This window comes from Halichoerus grypus, chromosome 15 (assembly GCF_964656455.1).
Source record: "Halichoerus grypus chromosome 15, mHalGry1.hap1.1, whole genome shotgun sequence".
NCBI lineage: Eukaryota > Metazoa > Chordata > Mammalia > Carnivora > Phocidae > Halichoerus > Halichoerus grypus.
Genome location: NC_135726.1, coordinates 25,921,974 through 25,942,388, shown reverse-complemented (window position 1 = coordinate 25,942,388; position 20,415 = coordinate 25,921,974). Strand labels below are relative to the sequence as shown.

At 47.3% G+C, this 20,415-nt stretch overlaps 1 protein-coding gene across 1 annotated transcript; it reads right to left on the bottom strand.

Moving 5' to 3' along the window:
* Window positions 1–7,310: 7,310 nt before the first annotated feature.
* Window positions 7,311–20,247, bottom strand: CFAP20 (cilia and flagella associated protein 20). Its single transcript, XM_036124278.2, has 6 exons — window positions 19,890–20,247; window positions 10,534–10,613; window positions 9,694–9,805; window positions 8,710–8,898; window positions 8,249–8,359; window positions 7,311–7,750 (listed from the first exon to the last, which is right to left on the bottom strand). The coding sequence occupies exons 1-6, from the start codon at window positions 19,971–19,973 to the stop codon at window positions 7,745–7,747; spliced, it is 582 nt and encodes a 193-aa protein (XP_035980171.1). The 5' UTR covers window positions 19,974–20,247; the 3' UTR covers window positions 7,311–7,744.
* Between the last annotated feature and the right edge of the window lie 168 nt (window positions 20,248–20,415).

Here is a 20,415-nt window from a genome sequence, read left to right as displayed (position 1 = left end):
CACACAGTCGCGGAGATGATTGCTCCAGCAGAGCAGCTGAGAGCCAAGAGTGTTTCCAACAGTAAAAACGCAGAAGCTGCTAGGCCTCCTTAAGGCTTTGGCTCGGAACGGACACAGCGTCACCTCTGCGAACACCCCGTAGTTAAAGCAAGTCACAGGGCCGGCACCACACAAGGCGTCAATACCAGGAGGCAACGTTCATTGCAGGCCACTGCATTCACAGGCTGTCACAACATACGTGGGACACACTGGAAGCAGTACGTGAAAGATTGTAACAGTGGTAATCTGGGGTGGTGGGACTATGGGGGCTTTGAACGTCTCTATTTTTACATTTGAAAAAAGACAAGAAATAAAGGGGAGGCTGAGAGGAGGCATCCAGTTTACTCTTCTGGGTGGAGCCGTCCCAGGCAGCTGTCATGGCAAGTCTCCTTGATTCCCGGGGAGTTGGGGCCTTCTGCCTGATGGGGCCCTGAGAGGGTAGGGAAGCTGTTGCTGATGCCAGGCCCCAGCCCTCTGGGAAATGAGCCTTCATTGGAAAATGTGCTGGGCCTTACATTTACAACAGGCCTGAAATTTAGGCTTGAGACATCATGTCTGAATGAGGTTCACAGTGGCCGAAGTATCCAGCCAGGAGTGAAAGAAGATAATGCTCATCACTCACCATGCAATTCTGAACATGCGTCTCATTCCCAAGGCTCTTCACTTAAAATGCACCCTGAGTGTTTTTAATTAATCCAGCGATCCTTCATTGCTCCAAGGGTGGCCCAAAGATCAGCAGCATTAGCACGACCTGTGGGCTTATTAGAAATGCAGATTTTAGGGTCTCACCCCAGACCTGCTGAATCAGAACTTGAATTTTAACAAGATCCCCAGATGATTCTTATGCACAATTACATTTGGGAAACCTGTTTGAACCTGTTCTTAAAAACATGATTATACTACATTGAACCCACCCGCCTTTTTTTTGGCGGTGATAAAGTCTTATTTCATTTTAATGCAATATCTAAAACAGCATTGTCCAATTAAAATTTCCTTTATCTATCTGCACTGCCCAATATGGTAGCCATTAGCCAGCTACAGAGCACTGGGAATGTGGCTAGTATGACAAAAGAACTGAATTTTAAGTTACGTTTAAATTAATTAAGATTTAATTTAAATGGCCACAGGTCACTAATGGTTACTGTATTAGCACGCATTTTAAATCTACTTCGTTTTTTTAAAGGTCTATACACCTAGAAAATTGCAGCCGGGCTCCCTTCATGTCCAAGGGATTTGCACAGCTGTGAGCTCCTTGTTACAATGTGATGTTGTGATGTCAGAGGAAATATATATTTTGGTGCTTGACCCCAGTTCCTGGCCAGAACTCCTAAAACCTTTGTAATTTCCTATGCCATAAAGGTGCTAAGGAGCATCTTTTCTGATACTTGCTCTTTGACCTTGGTTCCTGACACAGAGCTCCTAAATCCCTTGGCGTCTCCTGGGTGACAGGAGTGTCTTTTGTTCTAATGAAGTGACTCTTGGCAGGCTCCTGGGCAGGTGCCCTGAACAACCGAGCATGGTCAGAAGCTTGGAACTTTCAGCGGCCAACACCCATCCCCTTGGGGAGGGGAGAGGGCCTGGAGATTGAGTTAACCTCCATGATAAGGCCTCCATAAAAATCTCTAAAGTACGGGGTTTGGAGAGCTTCCAGTTGTTTGTGCCTCTGAGGTTCACGGAGCCCCCAGTGGGAGGGGAGTGTGGCCGCCACCATGGGTTCCCCATACCATGTGAGCTCAGCCTTCTGGGGGACGGGAGGTGCCCCGAAGTGCCCTTCAGGTCCCAGTGACTTCCTCAGGCAAGTGGGGCACAATGGGACAGCTGATGCTCACTTCCCACAGCAAAGGCTAATGGCCCCTCTAGGGTTCTGCTGCCTAAGGAAGCTCAAGGTTCTTCAATTCCCTTATTTGAGGTTGCTGGGATTTCCTGGGGCCAGGGCAGGGGCTACTAAGGAGCATCTCCCCTCCCATACCCCTGTGCCAGCACACCAACCAATGTGAGCACAAACTCTGGGAATGAATCTCTACTCCCTGTGATTATATAGGAATCTCAGAAATACCTATTCATTGGGGAAATGAGTCCAAATACGTGACTGGCTAGAAATGTTATCCAGGTACCTGCGTCCCCAGTAAAATGGGGCCTAAGAATTTGGCAGGCCCAGCCACCTGAGACCTGCAGAGGATTCCCCTGTGACCCTGCTTTCCCATTTGATCCCCTGCCACACATCCTCCCACGCCCCGAGGAAATGCACCCAAAAAGAGCAGAGACTCTTGGCCAAGCTTTCGGAACAGGTGGCAGGAATCTTCCTCACCTGCTTACTGGGCAATGTCCTACCCGTGGTCCGGGCTGTGCTTTCAGAACGGCACCCCGCCTGGTAGCCAGCTGCGAGGGACAGAGAACTACAGCTCTGCGCTACCTCTCGCGGGTGGTGGCTCCTGACAGTCCCCAGGACCCTGACATGCTGACTTCGGTAGGTTTCCAATACCAAGAAAAGAGGCTTGAAAGGATTCTATTCTTCAGAGTTCAAGTGAACATGACAGCAGTCTTGGAAGGGAGACCGCTTCGGAGGGCTCCTTGGAACCCAAATGCTATTGTGCGAATGGACTGATTCTCCTGTATTTCCCTAACTGACTCTATTCCCTCCCAACTACCGGGAGGGTTCACAACTGAAGACTTGATGGAAGAGAGCTGGGGGAGACCCAAGTGACGAGAGAACTCATGAAAGTCCCTGTTCATCCTTATTCCCCTCATGTGGTGAAACAGCATAAGCTCTTGGTGGCATTCTCCAGCCCTTCGTAAGGGGATCCATCCACGTAAGTGTGCTTCCATATCCCACCCCTTGCACACTGTTTTGCTTTGCTTCAGACACCATGGATACCAAGAAGCACAATTTTTCCAAGGCTCATGTTCCATCCAGATGTTCAGTGCCTTGTGGATTTACGATCTGGAGTGCCTCATGCCACAGCCCAGAGGCCCTGGTGGTTTGCATTATAGGACTCCATATTTCAGGTTTTGGAAAAGGGGTTAGAGATGTAAGTGACATACTAGAATTTTGTATAAAAGGAACTTAAAGCTCGAGGGGTGCTTTGCTTTAGGCTTTCCTTTCTTCCCAGCATCTGGCCTCTCTGCACTCAACTCTTGCTCACTCCAACTTGGAGCAGCTTCTCCAGTGACAGAAACACCAAAAATCACCAGGGGAAAGTGTTAACATGGAGATTTCTGGGCCAGATTTAGATCTATTGCCAGAGAATCTGCATCTTAATGAGCTGGGCCCCAAGAGCCTGCATTTTAATAGGCCAGGGCTAAGTAATCTAAATTTGACCTTTTTAAAAATGAGAAGTATAATCAGAAGAATATATTCAACAGTGTGTGTAATTCAAATTGTACTGAAGCAAACATCTGTGTGTCAATACTGCCCAGGTTAGGAAATAAAGCCCCAGTGGCCCTCAGAAGTCCCTAGCAGCACCTCTCCCATCACTCCTGTCCCCCTGCCCCACCCCTATAAAGCAGTCTCCTGAGTTCACAGATACTGAGTCCCCGGCCTGTCACTAGGGACTGTTGTTCATCAGTGCGTCCAGAACAGTGCACTGTTTGGCTTATCTAGAAATCAGAGAGAAGTGGAATCATTCCTAACACGCTGTACCTTGCTTCCTTGCTGTTTGCACGCTTCCACTCTTGCTGCACCTAGCGGCACGGTGTCCCTCTTCAGGGCTGTATTGTATTCCGCCGTGTGAAAACCACACAACTGATCAGATCCCTTGTTCGTGGGCGTCTCTTGCAGCCCAACACTGAGGTAAGTCTCCTCATCTGGCTGCTTTTGTTGAGGAGGAAACAGCGGGTCAAAGATGTTGAGTGATTTAAGAGCCCGGCCGGCGTGGCGGTTCGACAGCCTGAGTTTGAAATCTGCCTCTGCCGGCGGGGGGATCACTGTGTGAGCTCAGGCACGTTCATTTCTGTGCCTTGGTTTCCTCGTCTGTAAAATGAGAGTAATAGGGCCTGTTTCCGTGCTGTGAAAATGCAGTACCACGAATGCATGTGAAGCAGTTAAAACTTTGCCCCTTCAAATACTTTCAGTTCATAAATGGGAACTGGGACTTCCATCTTACTTCGTATTCTTTGTGTGGTTTAAACTCCCCGTGAGCATGGGTTACTTTTGTGAACTGCTAGTGAAACACAAACCTTTGCCCCTACTGCTTTGTACCTTTAGCCTCAGTTGCTGAAGGTCCACTAACATGCAACCATGAAGTGACAACCAGGCCAGCGCTCACCGCCAAGGGCGAGCTGAGTCTGGTCCTCGAGCTCTCTCCAGCAGCAACGTCTGACCTGGTTCAGCCACCCAGAGGGATTCTCCAACTTCTCACTGCCCTCTACCAAAAGGGCACAGCCAGCCACACAGGAGGCAGGAGGCCACCGACACCAGGAGGATGGGGATGGCACAGGACTCCAGTCAGGCGATCCGGGTCCTTGTTCCACCCCTGCCACTATCTGAGGGGCTAGCCCGCGTCTCTTGGAGCTGCAATGTCCTGAGCAGTAAAATGGAGGGACAGAGGGCTAGACGAGGAGAGTGCCAAGATCTTTCTCAGTGAATTCTTTGACCCTTGAGGCTTTGGGCTAAAGCCGCTGAGGTGCTGGGGAAATCAGCTTGGAGGTGGTTCTCTGGCATACCTGTCTTCCTGAGAAATGCCCCAGGAGGGGGCTGGCCTGGCTACAGGGAAAGCATTCAGTGGGCCAGTGGCGAATAAGGGCCATAGTGGATCCACTGTCCCCCAAGATGAGTCCTGCTGGGAATGGTTGCACACCTATCCCATCGAGTCCATGACAATTAACTAGCACTCTCAGTTGGAAGGCAATTCCTTCTAAAACACACCTTGCAGGGAGCCTCACAATGCAACTCTGGCTGCTTCGAGTTCTATAATCTAAGGTCACTCTGGCCCCAGCACCATGAAGGAGGCCGCTAACCCTCATGGCCTGTCCCTTCCTCCTTCCCTCGGCCTCATAACTTGTTGTCGCCATCTTGCTGGTGAGCTGGAAGGCTGAGGGCAAGGGGCCATGTAGTCATTGGTGCCACAACTCACACTGGCCTGGGGCCAGTGTAGATAATACATCCCATCACCCTCAACGCCCCCTCACTTCCGCTTGGAAGGATATGTAAAGCATCTGGGAAGTCAACAGCTGCGCCTTCCACCCCAAAGAGGGAGGTGAGGTAATCCCCATACATAGTCGGACAAGTGCCTCGGGGTGAAAGGGGCTCTGTGTGGAGGAGAGTGTGTTACTGTATTTCTCTGGACTTCCAGGAGCACTTCACTGATGGCCTGGCGCTGAGGAGCGACGGGAAGTTAACCGGGTTTTCTCGTCTCCACAAAAGCATCTTTCATCCCACAGTAGACCCCATATTGGAAGGAAGATTTCACTGTACAGTGACCAGAGACAGGAAGCTCTGGTGAGGTCCCTGGCCACCCCACCGCCACCCACTTCCGAGGATTCCGACCGTACTGTGACCCCGAAGGCTCAGGAGACAGGCACGTAGAGTCTAACAACGGCAATGCCAGGAGGTTTGAGGATGGAGAAGCGGGACGACACTCAGCCGGGACTGGCGTCGGCCCTGAAAGAAGCGGCACTGTCACCTGGGCGGACGGTGCCTGTCGGGGGCGCAGCATCCATGAGAAAGGCGGCCCCGGTCTAGTCTTTAGCAGGGAAAGAAAGGGCAGAGCTGTCCTGACTGAGGCCGCCTAAGTGTCAGGCACTCAGCAGCCGTGGGGAGAAATGAGGCTCCGAGAGGCGCGCGACGCAGTGGGGGAGCCCGGTTCCCTGCAGACGGCCCGCCCCCCGCGCAGCCCCCGGCCGCCTCCGAGCCCCGGTGCTTACCCGCGGCGCGCTCTGGGGGACGACCACGGCCGACAACACTGCTTCTTGCCATTTAACTTCACAGAAAGCGGCAAGGGCAACGTCGAAGGCAGCGCTGTTTTCACCTCTCATCGACGTTCAAAATGGCCCGGGCGCACATTTCCAGCGCCATCCCTGTGGGACGGAACCAGATCCGGGGGAGTTCCCTGGGGCGAGCACGGGATCTAAGATGGCCTTTTGTCCTTTCCTGGACTTGGAAATTCTTATTACATAAATACTACTTTTCTTTTCTAAGATTTTATTTATTTATTTGAGAGAGAGAGAGAGAGACAGCGAGAGAGGGAACACAAGCAGGGGGAGTGGGAGAGGGAGAAGCAGGCCCCCCGCCGAGCAGGGAGCCCGATGCGGGGCTCGATCCCAGGACCCTGGGACCATGACCCGAGCCAAAGGCAGACGCTCAGCGACTGAGCCACCCAGGCGCCCCCATAAATATTACTTTTCAAAAAAATTTTACCGTACAAAAAGTCTATACAATAACCATTCTCTCTAGACGTCACTGTGTTCGTTCTTCTGTATCCTTCAAGCCCTAGGTAGATCTGCATATGCTCTTCTCTGCCCCGGGACCGCTTTCCCCCAGAAACGTTACATATGGGAGAGTTGCATCATGTGTTTCACTTTTGTAAAGTTAACTATTTGTGCCAGGGTGGGTCATTCCACTAACCAAGAATATGCCCAAGAAGCGTGAGCAGGGAAAGCGGGGTACGGTTTCAGTTCTCATGTGCTTTAGGTGTTTAAAGAAACACTTTTCCTCTAAGTCCTTAAATTCAAGGCAAGCACTTCATCTGGAGCTCAAACAGGGACATGGGGATCGGCTGCCATGCTGAGGGACCCCGGGTATGCCGTTACAGAAGGGCATGTGGGGCTCCAGTAGGATAACTTCCTGAGGTATTTAAGAGCATTCTGGGGGTACCTGGGTGGCTCAGTCGGCTGAGCATCTGACTCCTGATTTTGGCTCAGGTCGTGATCTCAGGGTCATGAGATCGAGCCCCAGGTCGGGCCCCACACTCAGCTCAGTCTGCTTCAGATTCTCTCACCCTCTCCCTTCTGCCCCTCCCCCCACTCTCACTTTCTCTAAATAAGTAAATAAATAAATAATAATAATAATAATAATAAAAAGTGGACTAGATGCCACTTTGTCTTAAGCTTAACATGGGCCCCAACCCCTAATAAGATGATTCTACTGGTCATAACGCTGTTCAAATTTTTTTCCATTTAGTTGATCTTGGGAATTGTTCTAAATCAGTATCTATAGATCTGTCTTGCTCTTTAAGTGCTTACTGCAAGCTATTCCATAGCGTAAGTTTATGGGATGTTCTCTGGAAAGAGCTCTATGTTCACATCACAAAGGAAAGAAATAAACTAAGAACAAATTTACAAACCAAGAATATAGTATTTTATTCATTTCCAGATTATGAGTATTACACAGCATATACATATATTTAGATAATATATAAAACAATGCACAAACCGTAGAAAGAAATATTGGTCTGAAGTTGCCATATGGGACATCTTTAAATCTGTTAAGTTCGTGGTTAAGTGTATCTCCCCACACACTGAGGCAGGCAGCAGGATAAATTCCAGCATTCATGTTCCAAAGGACAGCTTATTCCCACTGCACTTACAATGCAATTATGGCATTATGGCATGGTCACTGGTGTCCACAACAGGGGACACCGAGTAATAGATAAAAGAACCACAGCACAGTAAACTAATAGAAATATTTGTTTTTTGCATTGTCCTCCAGATAGTTTCCTTTTTAATCTAAGAGCCACGTCCGGTGGCTATCCCTTGAGTTGCATTCCAGTTATTGCTGGAGAAAAAGAAACAAACAGAAGAGGTATCAGTTTAAGTTATCAGAAAATAGATGGTCAGTGCCACTAACCGCCCCCCTCCCACCTCTGGTGACACCGGAGGGGACGCTGGGCTGTGCGGAAATGTGTAATGTCAGCAGCAGTCAGGCACGTAAGCGGCCGCCATCTTGTCAGAGGAGACCGATGGGCTGCTAGTAATTTGGGGCTGCTAAAGAGGATGGAAGAGGATGGAAGACGTTCTCCAAGGAAGGCCTGTGAGCAGGAGGCAGGCAGGGGCAGGACCACCTTGTGGAGGTGGAGACAGCAGTAACAGAACATTTCACAGGACTAATCCTGATTCAGTGCTGATGGTGGAAGAAGACCTTAGGAAGATCTTAGGCTGAAAGGTACCCCGGCCCTCGGTCAACATGGAGATGCTCCGCAGCTGGCCTCAGCACAGCGCACTTGCCGGCTGCCCCAACCCACCGTCTGGACTCCTCTGAGGAAGGCCGGCTTACCTTTGCTTTGTTCTGAACTGGGAGATACAGTTTGAACTCTGCTGGCAGTTCATCTTCTGAGTAGAGTCTGTCTGAGAAGTAAACCCGTCGGATGCGACAGTTTGCATGGATCTGTGGGTGCAAGACTTCTTTTAAGAAACAAAATATGATTGGCCTTCCTCTTGTCCTGCTTCTCATGAAGCCCCTCCCATGATGCTGTCAAAGCTTCATCTCTTTGGCATCTCCTCAGCATGGCTTAGGGGTGGGTTCTGGCAACAGGGATATTTTGCTGGCTATGTTCTCCCACTGTACCTGAGCACACACCTGATGTGGCCTGGACCTCTCTGAGCCCTCTAGACAGTCACCTGGGCACTCAGCCAGAAAGCCCCACTGTTCTGTCACAAGGGCCACAAGCCAGTAACAGGCAGAGCAGACTTCCCTCTCCCGTTGGGGGCTCCATCAGGAAAGGAGCCAGCCAGTACCTGCACTCTCAGGGTCTCGATGTAATTTGTGCCATATGCCCGCCTAGTGAAGTCTGACAGATTGAACTGAATCTGGTTCCAGCCATCATCCAGCCTCATGGGCATGGTACAGATGAAGGGTTTGACTCGGGTGGTGCTCTGGTAGTTACTCGCCCGAAACCGCCGACGCACATTCTTGTCATCTAGTACCTATGAAACACAGAAAAAGAGCCACATTAACTCTACCTTGGAAGAAGCAAACAACCTTGGTGAGGCAAGGGCCTGAACTCCCACAGCCCGGTTTCCCAAGGCTGAGGCCCAAGGGAGAATAAACAGACCAGATACAGGTCACACTAGATGCAGATGGCCCGGAAGTAGCAAGTTTATCTTGTCCGTTGCTGAGACAACACCAGCTTCTTAGGGCACATGACACAGCCGAGGGCCCAGAGACCATAGAAAGATTTCATAAACGTTCTCCCATTTGAAAAATCACAAATATTAGAACAGAGACCAACAATAACCAGTATTGAATGGACACTACTCTAACCTTTAAGCTTTGAAATCTGATACCTATCATTCAGATTTCCTAGGTGCTTGCTGCTGCTTTAAAGACCTGGCATGAGGGGTTCCTGGGTGGCTCAGATGGTTAAGCGTCTGCCTTCGGCTCAGGTCATGGTCCCAGGGTCCTGGGATCGAGTACCGCATCGGGCTCCCTGCTCAGCAGGGAGCCTGCTTCTCCCTCTGCCTCTCTCTCTCTCTCTCTCTCTGACTCTCATGAATAAATAAATAAAACATTAAAAAAAAAAAGACTTGGCATGAAAGTCTGATTACTAATACCAAATTTATGTTGTCATAATAATGGCCGTATCAAGTGTCTAGCAGAGGCAGAAAAGAAGACACACAAAAGGATAAGGATACTTTCCTAGAGCTACTTTTCTCCTGCAAGTTGACAGGCTATCCCTCTGGGAGAGCTAAGAGTATACACATTCATGTGCATCTACTAACCTGTACTTCAAAGGTAAAATATTTCTTCAGATTTTTGATAATCATGACGAGGAAGGGAAGTTTAATCCCCAACGTCTTCTTTGGGTCTGCAGGACACGTGATATATGTGGTGCTGCAGAGAGAGGGGACACTAGTAAACACACCAGTTGCCTTTTCCTCTGTGGTATACACCATGAAAACACTCGGTCCAAGAGGTAAATTGGAGAGTAGATCTAAAAGATCCAGATACATCATCCAATAATCCCTCAATCCGGATGCTTTAAAAAAAAAAAAAAAACAACAAACAAACAATGGTGGACTCTGAAACACAAGCTTCACACAGAACTATATATCAACAAGAAAATACCTGAAAAACAAAGCCAGGCTGGTGAGCTGAGCAATTTCCTGCAGTGAGAGAAGACTCCCTCTGGTCTAAGAGAGCCATCAAGTGATAGAAAACCCCAACTAAGACCACTGTGGCCCGGAAAACCACACTGTGGCCCAGGCCACCCACTGGATGATTAGTGCCGCCCCCCCACGCACGTCCACAAGCCTTGGTTACGTATAATAACATAACTAACACACAGCATTTACTATGGGCTGAGCAGGCGCTAAGTGTGTTTATACACAATTCACTTACTCAATCTTCACAATAACTCCGTAAGGAAGGTGTCCTGTTATCCTTATTTTACAGATGAGGAAACTAAGGCCTGGGGGATTAAGCAACTTGCCCGGGGCAAGGTGTGAGCAGCAGAGCTGGATCCCCAGTGGGTGGTCGGCCCCGCAGTCCCTGCTATTAGCCTCCACAACGTACTGCCTCGCCGGTGCGGGGGTCTCCGGGTGAACAGGCAGGCTGCCTACCTGACATTTGTTCCTTCAATCTCTAGCACCAGGGACTGGATGTCATTATCAGTGATTCTTTTGATGTGGCCATTCCGCACCTACAATGAAGAAAATGAAACTGATCAGTACTGAAATATTTGGCAATAACTTTGTTAAGATTGTGAAGGCCGAAAGGACCATTTAAAGAAGACCACAGTAGCCATTGGGGCATTACACAGATCTCTGCGACATGGGAGACTGAGCTTGTATGGAAGTAAGCCACGATGTTACCTCTCTACGGGGTCCCATCAACCAGAACAGGAATTGCAGGTGACCTGGCAATCTGTACGTCAGGATAACGTTGTACGCACTGTGCACCACAGACATTCTTTTTTTTTTTTTTTTAAAGGTTTTATTTATTTCACCAGGGACATTCTTATACGTTCTCTGACTAATCCTAGCAACAACAAAAATCTTCAAGGTAGGTGGTATTTTACAGATGTAGGTGGTATTTTTCAGATGTAGGTGGTATTTTTCTCCTCTGCTTCTGCCCCAGGGTAATGCAAATGGGGATCCTGAGAGTCAGGGTTAAGGACCAGGCTTTCCATGGCCCGCGCTGCCACATGCACTCCGGCCAGAAAGCCTGAACGCTGGATGCCACTGAGGAGGAGGTGGGCAACCAAAACATGAAAGCATAACGCCCTGAGTATGAAGCATCATTTCTATCTTCCACAATGCTTCTCACACTGTGCTCCTACTTCCTGCTTCCCTACCTTCTGTTCCCTAAATTTCCGTTTTTTGAAGTTTTCTTTTTTTTTTTTTAATTAAATTCTAGTTAGTTAACACAGTGTAATACTAGTTTCAGGAGAATTCAGTGAATCACTGAATTGGTGGGATACAACACCCAGCGCTCATCACAAGTGCCCTCCTTAATGCCCATCACCCATCTAGCTCCTCCCCCACCCATCTCCCCTCTAGGAACCCTCAGTTTGTTCTCTATTGTTAAGACTCTCTTAAATTTCAACTTTCTAAAGTAAGAATTCAAGTCTCATCTTTGCCATACACAGAAGCCCTTCTTTAGCATTTCATCCCACACCGACCTCTCTTCTTTCTGATTTGTTTGTCTGGCTCATGTAGCCTAGAGGACATAATTTAGCACTTCATCCCACATTGTTTTGTATTGTCTGCTGCCTATGTAGGAGGTACAATATGGGGAGGGATCAATACTCAATACGGATTTCCCTTCTCAAAATAATTCGGGAAAGCAGAATTACCTTCAAGCTCTAAACTCTGAAGCACCTAATATGGATAGAGCAGAGATAGGCACAGGCATTTTCGACACGGGGCTGGCCTATTAGGGCTGAATATATTCACACATGAAAAAGATCAAGCAGCTTTAGAACAGTATGCACCAAAAGCATGCAGTCTTTTTCCAGGTATAGTGAAAATGGCTGTATCGGCCTGTCATAGTCAATGACTCAATCCTTTGGCCTTCCACTGGGCTTGCATATAAAGAGAGAGCACAGTGCCAAGTCTGACAGATAGTTGTATTTTTCAAAACGGATTATTAATAATATGGCATTTTGTGTTTAGACCTCAGTCTCTGTGACCTCTGTTACTATGAATTTGATCCACTTGTGGTGTGCTTGGTGTTCCCATGGGATATGTAATATCACTGCCCATCTTTTTCTGCAAGATGCAACTGAGTCCTGTCTCCTCAAAAAAATTTTAAGCTCAAAGGTAGGGATCAAGTATTAAGCATCATTTGTATCTTCCACAATGCTTGGTACTATGCTAGGCATAAACTAAGCATTCAAATATTTGCTGACTTCTGGAATTTGTCACCCTGAGAGTTGGCAAGGATGAATAGATTCAAGGAGGATTTTTAAAAAATTCCTGGATAACATATCCACCATGGACTATTATAGGAAGCCAGAGAGCCTGGGGTATATCACAAAGCCAAGGAGGCTGCCAGTGTGAAGAATGCTTTCCCACAAATCAGCCTTTGGTGCCCATTATCAGAGACAGAATGCATGGTGGATGGGCCCCAGATCTCTGCCAATGCAGCATTTCTTAGGTTCTTAAGACACAAATGTCACATTGAAGTGCTTCTCAAACAAAGCTGGTGATACCCAATGCCCTCCTGCTTCGAATTCTGGGCCGCTTTCCCAGGGAGATTAAGAGCACAAAGCTTTGGGTCTGTGTAGCACATGCCAACACTGCCCACCTCATCCCCCATATAAACACTCTGGACCGAAGTGGCAATATTCCTCCTCTGTTTGCTAGCCCACAGCTGCTGGGGAAAATCAGACTTGTTGGTGAAGGAGGAATCAAATGAGAAATTATTTCCATTTCCAAGTAACAGGATGCAGTCACATTGCTAAGAGCCGCCAGTATTCCAACAAGATGCAAACACTAATTTTATGACATACTGCTAATAATGCTAATATAATTATAGTTATACCTAATAAAACTTCATTCTTTCTTTAAAAGGTACATAATGCTGGCGCCTGGGTGGCTCAGTCGTTAAGCGTCTGCCTTCGGCTCAGGTCATGATCCCAGGGTCCTGGGATCAAGCCCTGCATCAGGCTCCCTGCTCAGTGGGAAGCCTGCTTCTCCCTCTCCCACTCCCCCTGCTTGTGTTCCCTCTCTCGCTGTCTCTGTCAAATAAATAAAATCTTTAAAAAAATAAAATAAAAATAAAAGATACATAATGCAACTATCAAACAGATGGTTAACTTGAAAAGATTAAGGGCTTAAGGACAACTAAAAGGCAACTTGTTGCAATTTACCCAACACTGCTTGAAAGCATGGCCTCAAATCTTATGTCTCTCCCAGCACAGTGAGAATTCTCTCTCAGCTCCAGAAAGCCCAGCCAGATTTCATAGGGAGGAAATGTTAGGAAACTTGCTTCTGCCCATCTCAAAGTTTATAGCAGATGACTTCACTCCAGCAAATGCGATTATTCAAGTCTTTACAGAAGAAAACAATGCCTTACACTGCACGCAGAAGCCAACAGACTGGAAGCCAAAACAGACTTGGTATATTCTCCTCTGCTTCTGCCCCAGAGGCAAGCTCATTTTTAGCTAGACTTTCAATAACTTCTTAAAGAGAAATTTCTCTCAACAACACATCAACCACCACACTCAGACTTAATTCCTACAAAATTAATTAACGTAGTCCATAAAACAATAGAACTCAGGAAAAAAGGCAGCTTTTTCAAAGGAATGCCCCCCAGTGTCTGGAGTTTTAAGTATTCTCATATCACCAGCTGCCAGAGCTTTGAAATCAAATTAAGTTGATTTGTTAGTGAAGTATGATTTTTCTCCTTTATTAAGTTCACAGGGCTACAAACTCATTGGAAAAGCGGGGTGGGGTGGGGGCGCAATCAACCAGAGATATGAGCACTTAAAGGAAACCTCCCAAAACCTCTCTAGGCTCTAAAACTAGGATCAAAGGGAAAAGGGGGGTGGACAATTTGGGGCAAGGCCTCCCAACTGCCCTGGCAATCTGGCTGTCACCGCCTTAAATTGTAAAGGTCTTCCAGGAAGCCACCCCCTCCTCAGTCCAGCTTCTGACAAACACATATAACAAGATACATGGCCTCAGAAAGCATGGACTTCCTTTCCTTAGCTCCTTCTAGTTCAGAGGTTGTTAAGCAGGCCTGGCTTTGAAATGAAGAAAAAAATGAACTGGTCAGCATTTATTGCTTATGGTAGAAGTGGGTTTTATTTTACTTCCCTCTCTGAATGAGAAAGTGCCAATTGTTTTTGACTTTTCAATTCTTTTTTATTTCATGACACATTCCCACTATCAAGGTGTGGGTTACAAATGTTTAATTCCCACAAAAAAAATAAACAAAGCCAATCTTATATTTTTTTTTCATGAACTCACTATCCCCACCTACCCGCTACCGCCCCCCCCAACTGCCGTCCCCAAGCTATGAGCTGCAGAACCCAGGCTGCTAGCTATTACAAATGAGAACAGTTCTCAGCCTCTGCAGACACCAGGAAGGGAACCTTCAAGCCCTTCTTGCAATCACTCTCCCAGGCTTTCCATGGTTGCTGGGGCAACTAATAAAGAACACTGATTTTTTTTTTTTTTTTTTTTTTCAATGTAAGCTCCAGGGAGGAGGGTCAAGCTGAGGGGAAAAAAGTACTCCTGGGATAGGGAGGAAGCTGGCCAATGCTCCATATTTCTTCAAGTGTTTTAAAAATAACACATGAGTTGTATGCATTCCCTACCCCCACCTTTCATTTCTCTGGCTCCACCCACTTACCCTGGCAGACAGCTGAGCCCTCAGCCATCTGGCATCCTAGTCTTAATGACACATGTTCCAATTTACATTAAGCCATTAGAGCTGTCCATTTCAGCAGGAAAGTTTCTGCCCGCAGCTAGGGGCTGGGATCTAAGTCTGAAAACAAGCAGAGGGAGACCTCTGTGGGGAGAGCTGGGCATAGCTCGGTCTCAAGGCTAGGGCTTTGCAGGCTCCAACGAGTCAATTAAGTGCATTGCTAACCAGTCTTCCTAGCAATGCCTTGCAAGGGCAAGTATAACTAAAACCCATGCCTTCACCCAATTATAGTAAAAGCTGTTACTCAGAATAATAAACATCATCAGACTGATCCAGGGAACGTCTGGGGAAAAAAAAAAAAAAAACAACCAACAGTTGTACTACCTTCCCATCCAAATGCCCTCGACTCTGCTACTGGAAACCACAGCAGTTTAACAACGTACCAATAAGGTTTGCTAATTAAAAACTAGGGTGTGGAAACGACTTTTCTGGAGACAATTCATTTTTAAAATTGGGAACAGGGAAAGTAAATAAAATTAGGAACGGGGGAATGGGAATCTAATACTATCCAGCAACAACCACAAAAAGTCTGGTTCTAATATTTAGCTTTGGAACAGGCGAAGATCAGCAGCAGCTGAAAGACAAGGTGAGAGGCGAGAAAGGCAGAGAGGCTGGTAGGAATTAACATTCTCATCTAGTAGACTTTTAGTATATTAGACTTATACGTTGAAATACGAAAACTATGCTTTATACAGGCATAGATGGGAAGAGAACCATCTGGTATTTTCTTTACAAACCAGAAGTAATGTCTGTATTAAACATAAAAGTCCTTTAGTAAATGTATTATCTGCTGGTCCCAGAAGTTAAGGGAACATCAAGAAACCCCTAATTTCTCCTAAGCTGTTGGTTTGAAAAATTAGCCGCCTTGGGGCTCCTGGGTGGCACAGTTGGTTAAGGTCTGACTCTTGGTTTTGGCTCAGGTCATGATCTTAGGGTCATGGAATCAAGTCCCACCTTGGCCTCTGGCTCAGTGGGGAGTCTGCTTGAGACTTTCTCTCCCTCTCTCTCTGTCCCTCCCCCCACCACCCACCCTCCCTCTCTTGTGCTCTCAAATAAATTTTTTTTAAAAATTGCAGAGGTCTTGGGGTGCCTGGGTGGCTCAGTTGGGGTGCCTTTGGCTCAGGTCATGATCCCAGGGTCCTGGGATCGAGCCCTGCCTCAGGCTCCCTGCTCAGCAGAAAGCCTGCTTCTCCCTCTCCCACTCCCCGTTTGTGTTCCTGTTCTTGCTATTTCTCTGTCAAATAAATAAATAAATAAAGTCTTTAAAAAAAAAATCACAGAGGTCTTTATCAGGAAGTTTACAGTGTAGCCAGGCATAGAGATTTTCAGAAGCTAATTTCAAGTATGAGGAGTATGATGAAAAGGAAGTAGAGATTCTATAAGGGGATATAAATGAACTTAACCTGGAGGGGCAAGTGGATATAAACTAACATAAACTGAGGAAGTGCCTTTGCGCTGTGACCTAGAGACTAAAGAAGAGGTGGCAGGGTGAGTCCCAGCAGAGGGACCGTCAGGTATAGCAGGCTGAAGGTTCGAGAACATGACCTCTTTCACTTGAGCGGGAGGTCACTGCTGAGGGGGGAACCTGGGGGAGGTGAGCCTGGAGAACCAGTGAAGCGGGCACCAGACCATGTGCTGTGTGGCCTGAGAGCCATGTTAAGGTTTCTGGACTGGGAAAGCCCTGGTAAATGACAAAATTATTCTAATTTCCGAAGTCTGACTTTACTGCACTTCCTATTCCTAGGCATCAGGTATAGACTTATTTACTCTTGAGCAAATTCCTCAGTTTCCTACCCTATTTAATACTGTACGCCATAACTCTGTTGCCAAGCATTTTATATACATCTTCATTTAATCTCCATAACCATGGGAGGAGGTGGCATCATTACAAAATGAGAAAACTGAGGAGGTAAGTACTTGCCCAAGGTTACACGGCAGAGGACAGAGGGCAGAGCCAGGACACAAATCCACACTGTCCCAACTCTAGCCCTGGGGTTTTAAGGTAAAATACTTTTCTTCCCCTTAAGGAACTTGCAGTCTAGTGGGAAATACACAATAAACTGGCAACTGCCATACAGTGTGATGTAGAGGGCCACAGGCGCACACAGGAGACCTAACTTAAGCTCCCAGTGAAATAACGTTTGAGATTTGAAGGATGGGATGGGGGCAGTGTATGAACTTCAAAGAGTGATGGATAAACGCAGGTGTTACAAATGTTAGTAACCACACCCGTGAAAATGGAGTCTGTCAATTCACTGGTATCAAGAATATGGCATTCACTCCTCACGTTCATAAGGAGACAGAGCCTGAACAGAAGCCAAACCTAATTTTTCACAGAAAACAAGCTATAGAAATCCTGTCTTCATAAACTCGAAAAGGAGAATAGTAAAGTTTGTGAAATCAAAACAGCAAAAATAGCCATATATACCTACTGGCAAAGGTCAGGGTCATTTGTCCACCCCTCCCTCCATCAAACTTTGCCTTTACTACAACTTTTCCTTACTCCCTGAGAGCAGGGAACATGTCTTCTTCTCTTTGTATCTCCCCAAATCTACACAGCACCTGTGACTTAACTGTTGCTCAATAAATCTTTGATAAGTATATCAATTCCCAGTGTTTCCCCAACTGGGTTGGATTCCCAACACTTCCTGAGGACTTTGTAATACATAGTCAAGAAAAGGCACACATACAACAAAGCCTATGGATCTGACCCCAAACTTGCCGTTTTCCTCCCTTCCCTTTTCTTGCCCCAGGGGAAAAAATTCACCCCTAAACACTTTTCAGTCTAAATACGAAAAGTAGAAAACATAATTAACTTTTACTATTACAAGAACTTTGATTAAAATGAGTGTTATTCTAAATGTTTTCTTTGCCAAAATGTCTGTTTAATTTACTCCACGTAACCCTGCCAGTTGTTCTAATGTTTTCACACGTGTTTATGTCATTAGGGTACCATCCGACCTCTAGTGGCATTGTTACGGGACACAGTGCACCATGGTTACTTTGCTTTTATATTCCGTGTGTAAACATGTTGACTAGTCAAAGAGCTACATTTGAAAAATAAAACACACTACAAAAGATCAAGCCCTGGAAGGGTTAAAATGGACAACTCTGGTAAGTTTCACCTACTAGAAATGCTGAGGCCTCTCTACCGCTGGAAGTTCTGGAAGTTCTCCGACCTGCTCTGTAAACTCTCCTAGATCAAGTCCCATTCTCTAGTTCGATTGTCTCATATTGACACTTTTGTTACAATTTCATATTCAACGGCACACAGGTCACTCTCTCCATGCCTCCTGACAGCCCATAACTAAGTCAAGCCACAGCTGGGAAGCCATCATCCTTACAAAGTTCTCAGGTACATTCACTCCAGGTTCTCTTTGCAGAGATGCGATTTCAGTTTACAGCTTTTATTCCAATGTGAACAAAACAAAGGAACTGAAAACCTCAGTAACGTAAGGAAAAAATTAAGGAACTGCTTTCCTGTGTATTACCCTGAATTTGTGGATAGAAGCACTGTGAAAGAGGAAAGAAAATTGGTCAGATTTTTCACATAAGCATAAGGCCCAAACAACTCACTATATTCAAATCTTTCAACTATCTTATAAAAATGACATTAAGAACACACCACCCTCGGGCGCCTGGGTGGCTCAGTTGGTTGGGCGACTGCCTTCAGCTCAGGTCATGATCCTGGAGTCCCGGGATCGAGTCCCACATCGGGCTCCCTGCTCACGGGGAGTCTGCTTTCCCTCTGATCCTCCCCCATCTCATGCTCTCTCTCTCTGTCTCATTCTCTCTCTCAAATAAATAAATTAAAAAAATCTTTAAAAAAAAAAAAAAAGAACACACCACCCTCAAAGCTGCTTTGGAAATGCAGAATTCCCTAGTGATGACAGGCAGAAGGCTATCTGTGTTCTCACCCAATCTCTGGGTGGCCCAAAACGCTTATCTGTGGATATAGGAAGACTTGTTTTGAGATGAAATCCAAGATTCTTGGCTTCATTACCAATAAACTGCTTATTCAGATTACTCCACATCCATCTCTATAAAAACACCATTCAACATACCACTTCTTTCAGTTGTCCCCTAAGGAATCACCTGTCTTCCACAATAGAGTGCCTGTCTTAACTTATCCTTAAAAAAAAAAAGGGATAGCTGACTGGGAGTATGCATGAGACAACTAGACCACGCTAGACACACACATCCCCTATTCAATATCTCCAAAAAGACAGGAGATGAAGGAGAGGGTCATCATCTCCCGGGGTCAGTGAAAATGTTATCCAGTGGATACCTCAATAAAAATAATGAGGCTGGTACCCGGCTCTGAGCTTATTACTGCAAACAAAACTTTATCACAATTTTGCCATTTTTCTGATGTAGACATCAAGCACGGAAGGCATAGCATAGACCCCAAGAAGCAATGAATGTGGAGCAGGTGCCAAAGGCCCCCGAATTCCGCCTTGTCTGAGATCACTGGAAGGAAAGGAGCAAATGAATGAAATCCAAACATAACTGCCTCTGGCTGTGCCCCTAGAAGGTAGCCTGGAACAAAGGCTCTGTGTCTTGTGCCCAGCACAGTGCCTGGCACAAAACAGGCTATCAGTAAATATTTGTGAAATCAGTGAACAGCAGCTTCTTTCATCTGCGTGTTCCCAAAGCAAACTCAAGTAAGTTTATGCATTTCACGGTAGGAGATGGGCACTATCGATCCCACTATATAAATGGGGAAACCGAGGCTCTGAGGAACTGACCGACCAAGTCAAGACGGCGGCGAGGGACCACTGTCCCAACCACACCACGGCCACAGGACACTTAAACCCCAGCTACGCCCACCCCACACGCACCCCCCGCCCCCCGCTGCTGACACGACGTCCCCACCGCGCGCCTCTGTCACGCCAGCCTGGGGACAGGTCACAGCAGCGCCCACCTGGCCACCCCGGAGCTCCAACTCGACACAACTACCCGCCACCCCGTCCCCAGCCCCCAGACGAGGAGGGGGCGCGGCCCCAGCACCCCGCCCAGCCACCGCCCCCCAGCTCCTAACCTTTTTGTCCCAGATCTGCAGGGGTTTGCTGCCAATGCTGTAGAGGATGGAGAGGAAGCCGCTCTGGAATGTGTTTTTGAACATCTCGCCCGCGGCCTGGCCAGCCGCGCCGGAGCCGACCTAGATACGGGCACCAAGTGGCGAAGGGAAAGCAGGGGCCGGCCCTGGTCCGAAGATGAGAAGCTGCGCTCCTGACCGCCTGATCTGTATTCACTCGCGGCTAAACTTGGACGCGAAACGCTACGTCCCCGAGTTTCAGCTCCCACAAGAAATAAGCAACCTCAATTCGGAAACCAAAGCAACTGCCGCCCGAGCTGCTCTCCCCGCCTTAAGTGGAGGCGGCGGGCCTTGCGCCGCGTAGCATGGATCCCTCCGCCTGCTTGACCCGCCCCCTGAGCGCGCGGAGCCCAATCCTGCCACAAGGATCACGGACTTCCGGTCCCTTCCGCTCTTAAGCCCCGCCCCAGTTCCGCCTCCTTGTGGAAAGAACTCTGTAGTCAAGGGACTATTTTTTCCGTCGTAGTCC

Bases quoted from the DNA above. Each gene is read 5' to 3' on its own strand.
- CFAP20 (XM_036124278.2), bottom strand. From the start codon at position 19,973: ATGTTCAAAAACACATTCCAGAGCGGCTTCCTCTCCATCCTCTACAGC. The intron at 8,899-9,693 runs GTTAGTAGATGC...TGTGTTTCATAG, and splicing joins ATTTTACCTTTGAAGTACAG to GTACTAGATGACAAGAATGT. The intron at 8,360-8,709 runs GTACTGGCTGGC...TTGCACCCACAG, and splicing joins TCGAGACCCTGAGAGTGCAG to ATCCATGCAAACTGTCGCAT.